This window comes from Lithobates pipiens, unplaced genomic scaffold, assembly GCF_037356315.1.
Source record: "Lithobates pipiens isolate NorthernLeopardFrog02 unplaced genomic scaffold, aLitPip1_a1.2 Scaffold_13, whole genome shotgun sequence".
Taxonomy (NCBI): Eukaryota; Metazoa; Chordata; class Amphibia; order Anura; family Ranidae; genus Lithobates; species Lithobates pipiens.
In genome coordinates this window covers 219870255-219885804 of record NW_027507718.1, presented here as the reverse complement: position 1 = coordinate 219885804, position 15550 = coordinate 219870255, and the positions used below count along the sequence as shown (strand labels likewise).

Below are 15550 nucleotides of genomic sequence, written 5' to 3'. Positions count from 1 at the left end.
TTCGAGTGTGCATTCAGGGTAGTATAGGTTGATTTTGGGCAATACACTGCATTAGCAATGTGCAAATGAGCTGGACTGATGTTGACTTCATATGCTGACAGAGCCCCTGCACAGCTACAACATGCCTACAGGGCATCAGTACCAGGGCACAGAAAGTATTGGGACACTTGTATGTTGGGGGGTGACTTGCCACTTTGGTGTCTGTCTAGGGCCAGCACTCTTTTCAGCAGGGGGGCTGCTCCCCTACAGGGAACCCTCAGCAAGCCATGGCATTGCTCTGGCATAGAGATGGGTTGGGAGTTGGGGGGAGGACAATAGGATGGGCACCCAAATCGGGTAGGGACGACCCTCTGCCTAGTTGGGCCCTTCACGCTGTGATCTTCGCAGAAATTTGTCTGTGATGGGGGGCCACTGCATGTGGATTACTTGACATCTAGAATTAACAACTATCTGGATAGAGTTGTGTCCCGGACCAGAGATCCTCAGGTGTTGCAATAGATGCCCTGGTGACTCCTTGGGATCAGTTTTCTCCAGTCTATGCTATTTCTGCACTACAGCTTCTTCTTCATCTGTTGCACAGAATAAAAGTAGAGGATGTCCTTATTATTATGAGCGCACCTGCTTGCCCAAGAATAATGTGGTATGCAGATATCATAAATCTCTTAAAAGACAAGCCTCTCCAAGAGACTCCCTTGTAGCTGTTTAGGTGCAAGGTTCTCTTTTTGGTTGCCATTACTTCCGATTTCAAGGTATTGGAGTTGGCTGCACTTTCCTGTAAGAAGCCTTTTCTGGTTCTTTGCCAGGAAAAGTTGATATGGAGTCCTTGGTCTTCTTCTTGAGTCCCTGTTTTGTTTTACCTGGGAGTCCTCGTAAGGGTCAGGCTGCCACTCCATCCACTTTTTCTGTTTTGATTTGTCTGCTTACTTCTCAGGCTTATTGTATTAAGGGAAAGGTTCCTCAAATCCATTTCAAGGCCCATTCCACCAGGAGTGTTTGTGCTTCCTGGGTAAGGATGAGCTCCGGCGTGTTCGCACACCCCACGTGCAGAGCCCGTCAGGAAGTCGGCGCTGCACTAATCACAGGCAGTGAGACATTTCCCGATTTCTGCAGCCGCGCATCGGGACAATGTCTCACTGCCTGTGATTAGCGAACACACCAGAGCTCATCCTTACTCCTGGGCAATTCATCAAGCTTCTGTTGTTAGTCAGGCTGCTACTTTGTCTTTATCTTTGCAAAGTTCTACTATGTGGATTTTTAATTCTCTGCGGACACCGGTTTTGCTATCGGCTTTGGGCACATTGGCCTTTTCGTTTTGTTGCCCAACCCTCATGTTTGGTGCTTTGGAACATACCAAGTAGTCATGAAAATGAAGCATCCTGTGATGTATGATTTAGAATTTTTAGTTTAACTGTAAAATCCTTTGCTTGGAGTACAGTACAGAGCACAAGGATTCTTCCCCTCTTTGCCCCTGGTTTCTTGCTACAAAACTGAGGCTTAGCTGAGCTGGAAAGGGTTATCTTTGGGGAATTCTTGCTTTTTTTTATTTTTTTATTTTTTTTAGGTAAGTGTCTGTTCACCTAAAGGTGGCAGCAAAACTCAAGTAGTCATGCATATGGAGTACCCTATGTCCTGTCAAGTACTACAAAAAAAAGATTGTACAGGAAAACTCAAAAACAAATAAATAAAAATCTCTGTTAGATAAGCCATAGTCCCCTTATCAGAGTCCGGAAAGCATTAATACCATTACAGTCTTATAATTATAAATCCTAGTAAAGCTAAGTGTATGTACAGTATAAAAAAGATCATAGTATAAGATGCGTGGAAATCAATCTAGAGTATTTTATGACATCTAAGACCTGGCTTTCAGGTGTATCTAGGAGACATTCGTAATGGATGGTGGATAGCAATCCTATGGCTCCCAGACCAAACCACAAAGAGGTCTCTCAGCCTGCTCATATTTGCCATGTTGAGTCACATGAGCAGCTTAATGATATTTAGAAATATTTGGAAGGCCCAAGCCCCCATCCAGTTTGTGTCAGTATAGAATTGTTTGAGAGTCTTTTTCTTTTAGACAAAAAATATAAATTGTAGTATAATCTGCTGTAGAATATAAAAAAAGAGAACCTTAACTGGTAAAAAAAAAAACCTCCTAAATGTTTTTGGCAAAAGCGACAATTTTATCACTGCTAACTTACCTAGACAAAAAAGCTGGTATTTGTTCTAGGCAACTCGAAGTCCTTGAAAGGTCTTTGTTCATTGATGTTTTTGTTGACTTTCTTTATAACCAGACCAGTTTTGTATCTTATATTCTCTAATATTTGTGAAATTGTCACTGCAGGGTCACTTTTATGGCAAAAGCCCACTTGTAAAAGAAATGTTTATTTACTCACTGACCGGTCTATGTAGGGAAAGCGTTACTTTTCCACTCCCCAGCTCTTGCATGCATTTGATCATTGAATGAGTCAAATATTTGCTCCCTTGCTGGCTGCTGTGTGGTTTCTCTCACTGACTCCTACTTAACTATTGGACGGTGAAATGCTTTCAGTGGTTGAAGAGGGAAGAAGCAATGGATCTGGATATGTAAAGAAATGTAATTATTTAACAGGTGTGCTTTTTTTTTTTTTTTTTTTTTTATGTAAAAGTGACCCTATGGTGACAGTCACTTTTAAGTAGCACATACTAACTAAAATTTCTTATTATATACTATTATTTCATACAGGGTTAAATATGAAGAAAGTTTAACGTGAGCCATAAGGTTAAATTATATAGCAATAATTTTTGATACTGTAAGCTTGCATTCCACTTTTACAGAAACGTACCGTAGCAGTTATTTCATGTCCTAGTAATCATTTTTGTGTGTACTAAACTTTTCAGTCTGTAGAGGATCTGGAAAACAGTCCAGAGTATGACACTGGAAAAAAATCATTCTCCACAAATAGTAAATATTTAAGTAATGTCGTGGATGATGAAGAAGATGAAGGCATCGAAGAAGAGATTGAAGAAGACTGGGGTAAGCTCTTCCAAATTTAAAGGGTGTTCTGGAAATGTTATAGATAGGAAAATCCTATCCTCATATTGATAAATGATTTTAAATTAATAGCTTCTACAGTAGGGAACAGAAGGTACACCCAGCATCTTTCCAATTTTGTTTATACACATTACGTAGGTATCACATTAATATTAGTTATACTTTTATGGTAACAAAGGGCGTAACATAGGCAGGATAATTTCTAATCAGGACTCAAAAATGCAAAGATATAATCAAAACCTTATTAGTGCTGTGTGCAACAGTATACAAAACAGTATACAAAATTAAAATCATAATAAGAAAATAATATAGCATATACAATTGCATATACAATGCAATGGAATGTTATTAAAAATGACCTTTCCTTTTCAATCTGCAGCACTATAAAATCCAATATGGCAACCTGGAGGTGCTCTGTACACAGATGCTGTACAGATCAACCCCTCGGAAATGTTATTTGGGCTTGCTGATTTTTGCAGAAGTTGGCACTAAGATACAAGTGATATTTTTTGGTATCCCCTGCAGAAAGAATGTATTTTTGTTTAGATATGTCTAAAAGGAAATAGTGTCTAAAGAAATGCAGTCCCTGCCACCTCATTAGTACCCATCCAGTGGAGCAGTTGATTGATATCTATGAAATCACTTCCATGCACATTCATTTTGCACATGGACACAGACAAACAGCTTTTTCTTCAGAATAGCAAAAGATAGGAGCCTGCAGCAAAGTTTGTTTAAAATCATTGCAATGTACAAAGATCACCCAAGGAGAATGTTGTTTTTGTTCATAAAAAAAAAATAAAAAAATAAAAAAGTAGAGTTGTATATTAAAGTTATATTCATTGCAGAAATGCTGCACATATATGGAGTGTGTGTATGTATGTGTTCATTTAAAAGTTTGAAATCACTTAGAAATATAAAATATTTTTCATATTTATGGACCAATAAGGCTGAGAATTTATGGTAACAACAATGTAATAGTATTCTTTTTATGTCATATAATTGTACTATTCCATGAGTGCTCCGTTTTCAACTATTTCAGATCTTTGGCATTCTAACTGTCTGTTTTCAAGGCTCCATGCATACAGGATGCTCAAAAAAGGCTTTCTGAACGTCAAATTGCTGGCAGAAAAACGCTGCTTTTTGCGATTTTTATCAGCGCTTTGTATTGGCTTCAATGCGCGTTTAGCCACACTGGCTTTTAGCCAGGTTTCTCTGCCTTTATTCAATATCAGTAATTCCTTATGGGAGCCCAGAAGATTTGTGGTGCGGCTTGTGTGCTGAGGATGAAGGGGAACCCTTGCCAAAATGGAAAAAAAATAAAATTGGCGTGGGGTTCCCCCCCCCGGACAATACCAGACCGAGGGATTTCAAGGGAAACCCTCATGCCCAAAAGAATTGGTGTGGCCCCCCCCCCCCCCCCAAATCCATACCAAACCCTTATCCAAGCATGGCAGGTCAGGATGGTGGGTGAGAGAGCTCCCCCTCCTGGACCATACCAGGCCACATGACATGTGCCCGCACTCCAAAGCACCTTGTCCCCATCGTCTCATCATGCCCCACGTGGTGACATCATAAGGAGGACGAGGCCTTCCGATGACATCGGTGGGTGGCCCCACCCATGCCAATATAACTAGTTGCACGCGGCGAACCCAGCATTACATCAGGAAATCGCATCGAGTCAACATCGGAAGAAGAACAGAGGGAGAAGACAGCGGAGAGACAAGACCCAGCAGAAGAGGAGAAGAACCGGAGGAGGGAGAAGAGCCGGAGGATGGAGAATAAATTGCAAGAGACACCGGAGCAGCCTTAATAAAATACTTTAACCTCTTCCCATCTGTGCTATAGCTGAATGACTGACTGCTACAGCGCGGACCTACTTTGCCAGGAGGGCATGACTAGATGTCCTCCCATGCTCGAGTGGCCTGCGTGCCCCCCTTCAGAGCACGCTCTTTTGAGGCAGCCCCCTTTATCCAATTTTGGTCCAGACATTTGCAATGCAGTAGTCTGTTGTAATGGGACAAGTCAGTCCTGTCCCTGGACAAGCCTGTTTGGTTGAGGCCTGAGAACAGACAGCTTGGTGGCTCAGGAATCTTGCTCTGGAGTATGCAAACATTTCTGCTTCCTGCCTTTTTAAAATATCCTCATGACGGATGCCAGCCTGTCAGCTGGAGAGGTATCCTAGGCACCTTCTCAGGGCAGCGGACTTGGTGGTTAAAGGAATCTCATCTACTGATAAGCATACTGGAGCTTTAAGTGATGTGGTGGACCCTTCCTCATTGAATCACCCAGTTGGAGGATTACCTGATTTGACTCCAGTTCGAAAATACCATGGTGGTGGTAAATATCAATCATTAGAGAGGAACCTGATGTTTTGCTAAGGCATGAGAGGTAGAGAAAAATCTGTTCATAGGGTAATTTCACCATTTAGCCTCGTCAGCCATGTACATTTCAAGCATAGACAATTGGAAGATTTCCTCCGCTGGAAGCCCAGGAACTTGTGTCTGTCTATTTTCCTCTCTTCTTTGACTTTGTTCACTATAGTTGGCCATAATCCTCTTTTAAGAAGAGGGTTTTCAAAGTTTTATGGAGGACTTTATAATCTAGATTACCAAGTAAATATTTGATCCTGACCATATAGGCCACAAACTCACTAAAATACCTTCCTTTGCAGACTCTAAATTTCTGTAGTTGCAGACTGGTGAGCTTTCCTCTGAGGAGTCAGCCTTCTGCTAATGAAAGATAAAAGATATCATTTTAGCCCTTACTGATGCCACACCTTGAAATGGGAAGTCTGTTGCTTCTACCAGTGTCTGGCCTTTGGTCTTTTTACCTTTTTTAAAGGCCCTGTTGGAGTTGTTTCTGTATGATTGGAAGCACCTAATCAGATTTTTGCTTTTCTACTTCTTTGCCGCTAAAAATGGTCTGTCTCTGCTGTGTATCTGACCATCTCTCACCTTTAACAAGGCGCTTACTATGCCAGTGGAGCATGTCCCTTCATTTAGGTTTGCGGGCTGAATGCGGCCCTCCAAGCCTTGTCCTGTGACTCTTACACCTAGTTTGGAGCTGCATTGCACAGGGAGGTACTAGAGCCAGGTCAGGTAGGAGAGAGAGATACGAAGAAGCTTTGGGAGAGGGGGGTTGGGGTTCCACACTGTGCATAGTGCACCCTCAAACCCCGCACTCTGTACACAGCGCAAACCTGAACTCTGTAAACAACGCACCCCTAAACTCTGCACTCTGTATGTAATGCACTCCTGAACCCTGCACTCTGTACATAGCACACCCTTCACCTTGCATTCTGTACATAGTGCACTCCTGAACTCTGCACTCTGTACGCAGCGCACCTCAGAAACAACTGGTCCTTTGAGGGCAATCATACTGCTAATGCGGCTGGCCCACAATGAGATTGAGTTTGACACCCCTAGGGTGTCCACTGATAAGAGACTGGAAGTTTTTTTCTAGGCCCATATTTTCCTTGCAGGCTTTATTTTGCACCCAGTTATGGCTGTGGTTCTTGTCCCCAGACCATGGCTAAATGGGTTAAATCCCTTAAATGTGATCTCACTGATGCTAACAATGACCCGCTGATCATTGATTACATGATGTCTCTGGCTTTGATGGTTAGCTGTGATGACTTGTTGGGTCATCTGTCTCTCATTGGTATTATGTCAGTACACCTGTGCAAGGCTTTGTGGCCGAAGGATGGACTGTCGAATTTGGTTACAAGAAGTGTTTACTTCACACAGCCTTGGATAGTATCCTCAAAGATGCTACTTGAGTAAGAGTATTTTCTTCCGCAGCTAAAAAGAAGTCTAAGGAACAGACTTGCGAGTTTTCTACATTTTTATTACTTCTCTGAAGTGCCCCCGATCCCTTTGATTTGGTTCTCCAACCACCCACAAGACCTGGCATTCCAAGTCTGCCAAATCTACCGACAAGCCCTCTTTGGCATGAAAGTGTGCCCCAAATTCCAAAGTGGGGGGGATGTCTGTTGTCATTAACAAATACTTGAAAGTCTTGCACACCCCTTGTCCAGATGCAGAGGTTGTTTCCTAGGGTTAAAAACTTGAGCTTTGTTCCCTGCTCATTCACTTTTTAACCACTTTCAGACCGGACCATTTTGCTGGCTTAACCTGTATGCCAATTTGCCTGCCAGTGCCATTCTGCCGACGTACATCGTCGTGCGCCGGTCGAGAAGTGGTTAACCACTAATCTCCCTGTATCCCTTCAGAACCTGCCGATCTCCATCAGACGCTCTCTGGACTCTTGGACTGAGAGTCACTGTTCTCTGCTCCAAGCTGACTGTGAACTGAACTATCAGCGGTCATGTGATAGTTCAGTTCTCAGTCTTGGAGCCAACGTAGTACAGCTACAGCATCAGATCGATGCTTCAGCCTGGAGGTGAGTACGTATGTATGTATGCGTTTTTTTACATTTTTTTTTTTTAAATTAAATACGCCCAAAGGGAGAAATCCCATCATTATAATAGAAGTATAGACGTCATTACACATGAAATACAGTTTTGTTTTAAAACATTAAACATGTTACATGATTTTCCCACGCATGCGTGAATGATATTGATGTATCTCAGTCTACTTGTCAAAAGTCTCTTTTTATCTTTTTATAGAGTACTATAATAGTAGCAGAACTAAGAAAGGGTGGAAAGGAATAATAAGAGAGGGGAAAAAGGGAGGGAAGGGGGGAACCACGACAGGGCGAGGACGCGGAGAGATATTACCGCTCTAGAGCACTAAGTCCCCAGGAGGGTTGTCCCCTCGTCTGAGTAAATAAAGATGTTCCAAAGACTCCAGGTCTTAATGTATTTCTCCTGATTGTGTTGTGCAGCGAGAATCAAGTCTTTCATTTTGCTTATCTCTTCCGCCTTTCTCATCCAGCACCCAATGGTCTGTGGGCACTGCTGTTTCCAGTAGAGGGGTATGGATGCCTTAGCAGCTTTTAATAGCTGTCGTACTAGCGATTTTTATTTTATTTTTTCCCGGGAAGGTTTTGGCTGAGATTTTTGACAAATGTAATAGGAAGAAAGATGTGTCTGCTGGGATTTTGCATTCTATAAATTTTTTGCGTTATACTGTGTACATCTTCCCAGAAGTTCTTTAGTTTTGGGCAGGAGCAGAAAATCTGTAACAGGGAGCCCTTGTCCTCCCTACATCTAGTGTGTATGTAAATGAACTGGGGGCATGGTCCGACCAAGTAATGTAGCCGATTGCAGAGTCGCGGACTGTGTGCTGTTGGCTATGTGGGATCAAGAAAAAGTCTATCCTAGTGTATAGTTTGTGTGGTGAGGAGTAAAAGGTATAGTCTCTTCACCCGAGTGTTGTAGTCTCCATATCTCAATCAATTGGGATTTGTATAGCGCGTTGGCTATCCATTTGCTCTGGGATGGGGGATTTACAGAGTGTCATGAAACTGTATCTATTGATTGGAGTAGGGGGACATTAAAATCCCCTCCCAGGATTAGCTGGCCCTCCATGAACTCTGTCAGTTTGTTTAGGGTCTGTGATATACTGCTTACGTGAGTTTTGTGTCACCTGCGAAGACCTTTAAAAAATACGAAATGTCCCCCTGGGTATTTAACTTCCGCCTGACATTTCCATGGTAGTTTGTTGGAGAGCAATATGGAAACCACTTTGGACTTGGTTGTCGGTTTAGTGGAGTGGTTTGCCAAGGGGAAGAATCGGTTTTTAAGAATAGGTAGTTTGTCATGTTTAAAGTGAATTTCCTGAATAAAGGCTACATCCGCATGCAAGCTCTTTAAATCGGTCAAGAGCATGTGCCTCCTTTTCAGGAATGTTTAGGCCTCTTGCGTTCAGAGACACTATTTTTATAGATTCCATCGCCCTGTCTTGGAGGAAGGGTGTGGACTAAGGAATGAAGGGGATGTATAGAGAGGGAAGGTAGGCACCAGGGGAAAGGGTATATTATGGGGGGGGGGGGAAGAGAGGGTTGGGTAAGAGGGAGAGTGCGGACAGATGTGTTAAATAGTAGTTTAGAGAAAAGAAGAAAAAAAAGTTTAGAGTAGAGAAGGTACTTTTTAATTGTGATGTATCTCTTGGAGGGATAAAAGAGAGATAAAATAGTCAATCCTACTAAGGGTGTAGGAAGGTCAACTAAACGCTCAGGCACAAAAGTGCTTCAGCGCTCACCAGTATAAAAGCTGATAATAGAGTGCCATCCTATTTGGGAAAATGGGAAGAAACAGCCAGCGCCACGACAACCCCGACTTGGCATGAAGTTAAACCATATATATATATATATATATATATATATATATATATATATATATATATATATATATATATATATATATATATATATATATATATATATATATATATATATAATATATATATATATATATATAATATATATATATATATATATATATATATATATATATATATATATATATATATTAGTGGGGCAAAAAAGTATTTAGTCAGCCACCAATTATGCAAGTTCTCCCACTTAAAAAGATGAGAGAGGCCTGTAATTGTCACCATAGATATACCTCAACTATGAGAGACAAAATGTGGAAACAAATCCAGACAATCACATTGTCTGTCTGTCTGTCTGATATTTGAAAGAATTTATTTGCAAATTATGGTGGAAAATAAGTATTTGGTCACCTACAAACAAGCAAGATTTCTGTCTCTCGCAGACCTGTATCTTCTTCTTTAAGAGGCTCCTCTGTCCTCCATTCATTACCTGTATTGATGGCACCTGTTTGAACTTGTTATCAGTATAAAAGACACCTGGCCACAACCTCAAACAGTCACACTCCAAACTCCACTATGGTGAAGACCAAAGAGCTGTCGAAGGACACCAGAAACAAAACTGTAGACCTGCAGCAGGCTTTGAAGACTGAATCTGCAATAGGCAAGCAACTTGGTGTGAAGAAATCAACTGTGGGAGCAACAATTAGAAAATGGAAGACATACAAGACCACTGATAATCTCCCTCGATCTGGGGCTCCACGCAAGATCTCACCCTGAGGGGTCAAAATGATCACAAGAACAGTGAGAAAAAATCCCAGAACCACATGGGGGGGACCTAGTGAATGACCTGCAGAGAGCTGGGACCAACTTAACAAATGCCATACCTACTGTGAAGCATGGGGGTGGCAACATCATGCTTTGGAGCTGTTTCTCTGCAAAGGGAACAGGGCGACTGATCCGTGTACATGAAAGCATGAATGGGGCCATGTATCGCGAGATTGAGTGAAAACCTCCTCCCTTCAGCAAGGGCATTGAAGATGAAACGTTTCTTTGTTTTTCAGCATGCCAATGATCCCAAACACACCAGGCAACGAAGGAGTGGCTTCGTAAGAAGCATTTCAAGGTCCTGGAGTGGCCCGTCTCCCAGATCTCAACCCCATAGAAAACCTTTGGAGGGAGTTGAAAGTCCGTGTTGCCCAGCGACAGCCCCAAAACATCACTGCTCTAGAGGACATCTGCATGGAGGAATGGGACAACATACCGGCAACAGTGTGCGACAACCTTGTGAAGACTTACAAAAAATGTTTGACCTCTGTCATTGCCAACAAAGGATATATAACAAAGTATTGAGATGAACTTTTGATATTGGCAAAATACTTATTTTCCACCATAATTTGCAAATAAATTCTCTCCAAATCAGACAATGTGATTGTCTGTATTTTTCCACATTTTGTCTCTCATAGTTGAGGTATACCTATGATGACAATTACAGGCCTCTCTCAACTTGCACAATTGGTGGCTGACTACCGTATATACTCGAGTATAAGCCGAGATTTTCAGCCTCTTTTTTGAGGCTGAAAGTGCCCCCCTCGGCTTATACTCGAGTCATCGCTGTCTGCCCGCTCGATCAGCGTGTCGAGCAGACAGACAGCGGCCATTCTATGATTCAAAAGCCGCGCCTCCGGCTCCGCCTTCGCCTGTGATAGGCGGAACACTGAATTTCCCAGCAGCCTGTGTTCCGCCTATCACGGGCATCGTCTCATCCTCGTACTACGGACGAGGATGATACGACGTCCGTGATAGGCGGAACACAGGCTGCTGGGAAATTCAGTGTTCCGCCTATCACAGGCGAAGGAGGAGGCGCGGCTTTTGAATTTTACAATGGCCGCCGACGAAGAGGGCACGGGACGGAGGCAAGGCAAGGCAAGGCAAGGCACGGCACGGGACGGGACGGGACGGGACGAAGGCAAGGCACGACACGGGACGGAGGCTCGGGACAAAGGCTCGGGACACAGGTAGGCTGGACACACACACACACACACACACACACACACACACACACACACACACACACACACACACACACACACACACACACACACCTGTACTGCCCACTAAACATGATGGGATTTTTGTCGTGGCTATGACGCAAAGTGGCTGCTGGATGGTCTTCTCTGTGTGGGTGGCCAGCGGGAATAAATCTGCGACTCAACTATTCCCTTTTCCCTGCCAAAGTGAATGGGTCCTCAGCCCTGGTTCACACTATATTGCCATGCAGCTAACACTGCAAACCCTATTCATTTCCGCACTGCGTTTTGCGATCTGCTGCGGGTGTAGGTGCAGGTAGGCTGGACACACACACACACACACACACACACACACACACACACACACACACACACACACACGGATGGAGACACACACACACGGATGGATGGATGGATGGAGACACACACACACAGGGATGGATGGATACACACACACACAGGGATGGATGGATGGATGGAGACACACACACACAGGGATGGATGGATGGATGGATGGAGACACACACACACGGGGATGGATGGATGGATGGATGGAGACACACACACACAGGGATGGATGGATGGATGGACACACACACACACAGGGATGGATGGACGGACACACAGGGATGGACGGACACACAGGGATGGACGGACACACAGGGATGGACGGACACACAGGGATGGACGGACACACACACAGGGATGGACAGGCATGTCTCACCCTCGGCTTATACACGAGTCAATAAGTTTGCCAGTTTTTTTGGGGGTAAATTGGGGGCCTCGGCTTATATTCGGGTCGGCCTATACTCGAGTATATACGGTAAATACTTTTTTTTTTATTTCAAATCAGACATTTAGCTTAGCAATCACGTGACATGTTACCTTACAAAAGCAGCCATCAAAAAAAGTGGGGAGGCAGCTGAAATGAAGGCTGCAGTGCAATTTAATGGCACAAGTGTAAAAAGAAAAAAAAATCTCCATAGACAAAAGATATTTCAGGTTTCAGTAGTTGGAAGCAGACTAATTCAGCCACTGTTTTACTGTGCAGAACTCCAAAGGACATCTTCCCCACATTTAACCAAACTTAGGTCCATTGATGGACCGATCAGATCTGCCTGTCAGTTTTTCAGGTGGACCCGATCAGACCATCCATTGCTCTCTATTGAGCAGCAGATGTCAAAGGACATGTATCTATTGACACCCTTATGCTCCATTTTGTAAAACAAATGAATAGCAGTTAATGTAAGGCTCTCATGCTGAAGCCAGTGAGTACAGGCATATTCAGATACAGTGAGTGATGAAAGCTTAAATTACATAAATTGTGATAATCTGCAATTATTGTAAAGGGATTTGTAAAAATATTTTTATATTCCTTGCATTCCTTTTAGATTAAGACGCTTTGCAGGCCTCCCCGCAATGTTTAAAAAAGGACCACATATATGTATGTGTGTATATATATATATATATATATATATATATATGTGTATGTGTGTGTGTGTGTGTGTGTGTGTGTGTGTGTATATATATATATATATATATATATATATATATATATATATATATATATATACACACTGACAACCTGTAAAAAAACAACATGCATGCATATGTTGAAGTTATAAACAAACATAAAATATAATGAACAACAGAATAAGTGCCATACACAAAGATCACTAGTTTAAGCTTATATGCAACGTGCGGATTGGGTGAACCCCTTGTCCCAACTTCTGACAAGATATGATTGTTCGTGTCAGCTTTACCCCTTGACTGTAGCCTAAATGGATAATGCCATCCCTCTCCCAGGTTCCAGGTATCAAAGGCAACGGGGTACTAACGTATGGGGGGACCATCTGTTCCCGTGGGTACTTTCCTGGTTTTGATGTGGTGTGATTATGTAATCTAATCTCTTGTTTACCTCAGGGGTATCGATGGTAAGGTATTTCTCACATCTTGTAAGGCATGGAAAGGTTGTCCCCTGAGGGACAGAGGAAACGGCTAGTGTTCTGGGGTCACATTGTCTAACCTCAGTAAAATCTGCATCCCTGTATGGGGAATAGGTATGCCCTTGTTCTGGAGGCAAGCAAGCCAGGGTTCACGGGACCATCCCTATAAGACACCCCCGACCCCAGTGGGACGCCAGAGCGCCTGTCCCCTCCTTGTATATTTCAGAGGTGTCCCCTAGGTTGATCTATATGAATGTCAAGGCACTCATTGTGAGCATGGCTTAAAAGTCCCCTCCACCCCCACCCATATTAACAAAGTCACCCTAGACCAGAGCTCCACTAAATCCATGTTCTGGTGGTGGGAAAGTGCTGACAAGTTTCTTCTCCACTGTCCAATGGTGGGGGGGGGGGGGCGCACATTGCTTCCAGTACCATGCTCAAGTGGTTCCAGGGTAACCTCAGGATTTTTTTTTGTCTTTTTTTATTTTTTATTTTTATACAGCTTAAATTTCTCCTATAGCATTGTGCTACTCTGTGTTGCCTAATTGTTTAAAAATTCTTAAAAATGTCCCAAAGTTGACTCCATTATTTCAAACAGTAATGACCATTTGCTAAATGTTTAGCTTTTTTCAATATAGTTATGTCTTGGCTATATGTATGCATTTATTTTATGGTTCTTGATACATATCAATGCTTTAAAAAAGCAAATAGAGTTCTTATTGATGCCAAACTTTGTATATATTGTATTTTTCTTTATGAACTACAGTGGATTACAATGCAGTGTACTGTGTCACAAAAAAACTCTGTGCTGAAAAAAATACAGCATGTCCTATTTTTTTTTTTTTTTTTTTTTTTTAGCACACACCATTGCAGTGCAGTAATGGGAACTGAACTGATAGGACATTAGGCTAATTACCTTGCATGTGTCTTAGAACTATTGAGCATGGGAGCCCAGTGTACCCCAATGGATTTGGTGCGAACAGGCCCAAATAAATATATCCCAAGGTGTTGCTTTCATGGTATTTTATTTATTTTTAAAATTTTCTTTTACATTTTTTCCAAACAGATCCAAGTGTGCCTGAACCAAATACTGACCAAATAGCTTGCTTGAAGACCTATTTTGGTCATTCAGGTTTTAAACCGTAAGTATACGCATGGTAGGGATCGGGCAGCATTTTTTGTTTTTTAAAACTGATATCAAAAACATTAAAACACTATTATGCTTCAGGTGGTACTCAGAAATGTTTGCAGTTAACATGATGCTATTCAACTAAAGAGTTGTATAATTAATGATGTTCTATATTGTATTTGTTGAATCCATTGCAAGGCCTCCATTTTTTTCTTAAAGCATATCTAAACCCAAAAACAAAAATGTAATATATTGTAGCTTAACAAATAATTGGATGTGGTGCCTGCGTTAGTTTTATTTTTTAAAGCTTTTATTCATTTATTTTCAACTCTTCTTCAGCTAGTAATACACCTATGGGGGAGCAACTTAGTCAGCTTGGACAGCAGCACCGTCAGTCAGTGATGAGGTTAGTGTAGTTGGACTTTATGTAAGTCACCAACAATTTAAGGCCTAACTCCAGCTAGCCAGGTGAATAAAACTGACCATTTTAAGCACCCCCGTCAGTGGTAAATGGTTTATCTCAACCCTCTGCCAATTTTTGCTGGACAGCTTGGTCTGTTAAAGGAAGTTTAGAAACAACAGACTTTAATGGCTGGTTTACCAGTTAAAACTGTTATAGGAGGTTATATAACTGTTGTGTTAATGCTAGTGAAGGACATAATTTTATATGTCCTTTTTGATTTTGCCCATAGTTGCATTTTAATTCTCACTGTCTACTTTTGGATATTGTACCTGCTACTTTTTGCTTTCACCATTGTTAGAAAAATATAAATTTACACACACACACTGCAATGATTGGTCGTGGGGACCGCTAGGATTTAAATAATATTATCACATGTTTGCACCACCCCCAGCATCAAAGGAGAAGGGAGGTGGAACAGCCTCCATCCAGACCTGCAGCCTGCTCTGCCTCCCAGTTCCCATGCTCTACAGGGGCACTCTGATGGGGCCACCTGATGTAAGGGGGCACGCTGAGAATTTACAATAATCATTATTGAAATGCTATGGAAATGGTACATTTCTTTTTTTTTTTTGCTAGACCTAAAATGACTACATATATACTAGGATCTGAATCCTAGCACAAACATGAATTTCAAACCTATGCTGGAGAAACCTTTTAATGACCAGACCTTGAAATTTAATTTGTTACCCCTTGCAGTATACAGTCAGATTGTACAATTTCT

General features: G+C 42.1%; 1 protein-coding gene across 2 annotated transcripts in view; it reads left to right on the top strand.

The window, feature by feature from the left end:
* The window catches only part of WRN (WRN RecQ like helicase), a 212458-nt gene that overhangs the window by 38164 nt on the left and 158744 nt on the right, over window positions 1–15550 (top strand). For both annotated transcript variants that reach the window (XM_077476232.1, XM_077476231.1), the window contains exons 11-12: window positions 2875–3010; window positions 14304–14379. In XM_077476232.1, the coding sequence (XP_077332358.1) occupies window positions 2875–3010; window positions 14304–14379 (212 nt within the window). The remainder of the gene's footprint in view (window positions 1–2874; window positions 3011–14303; window positions 14380–15550) is intronic.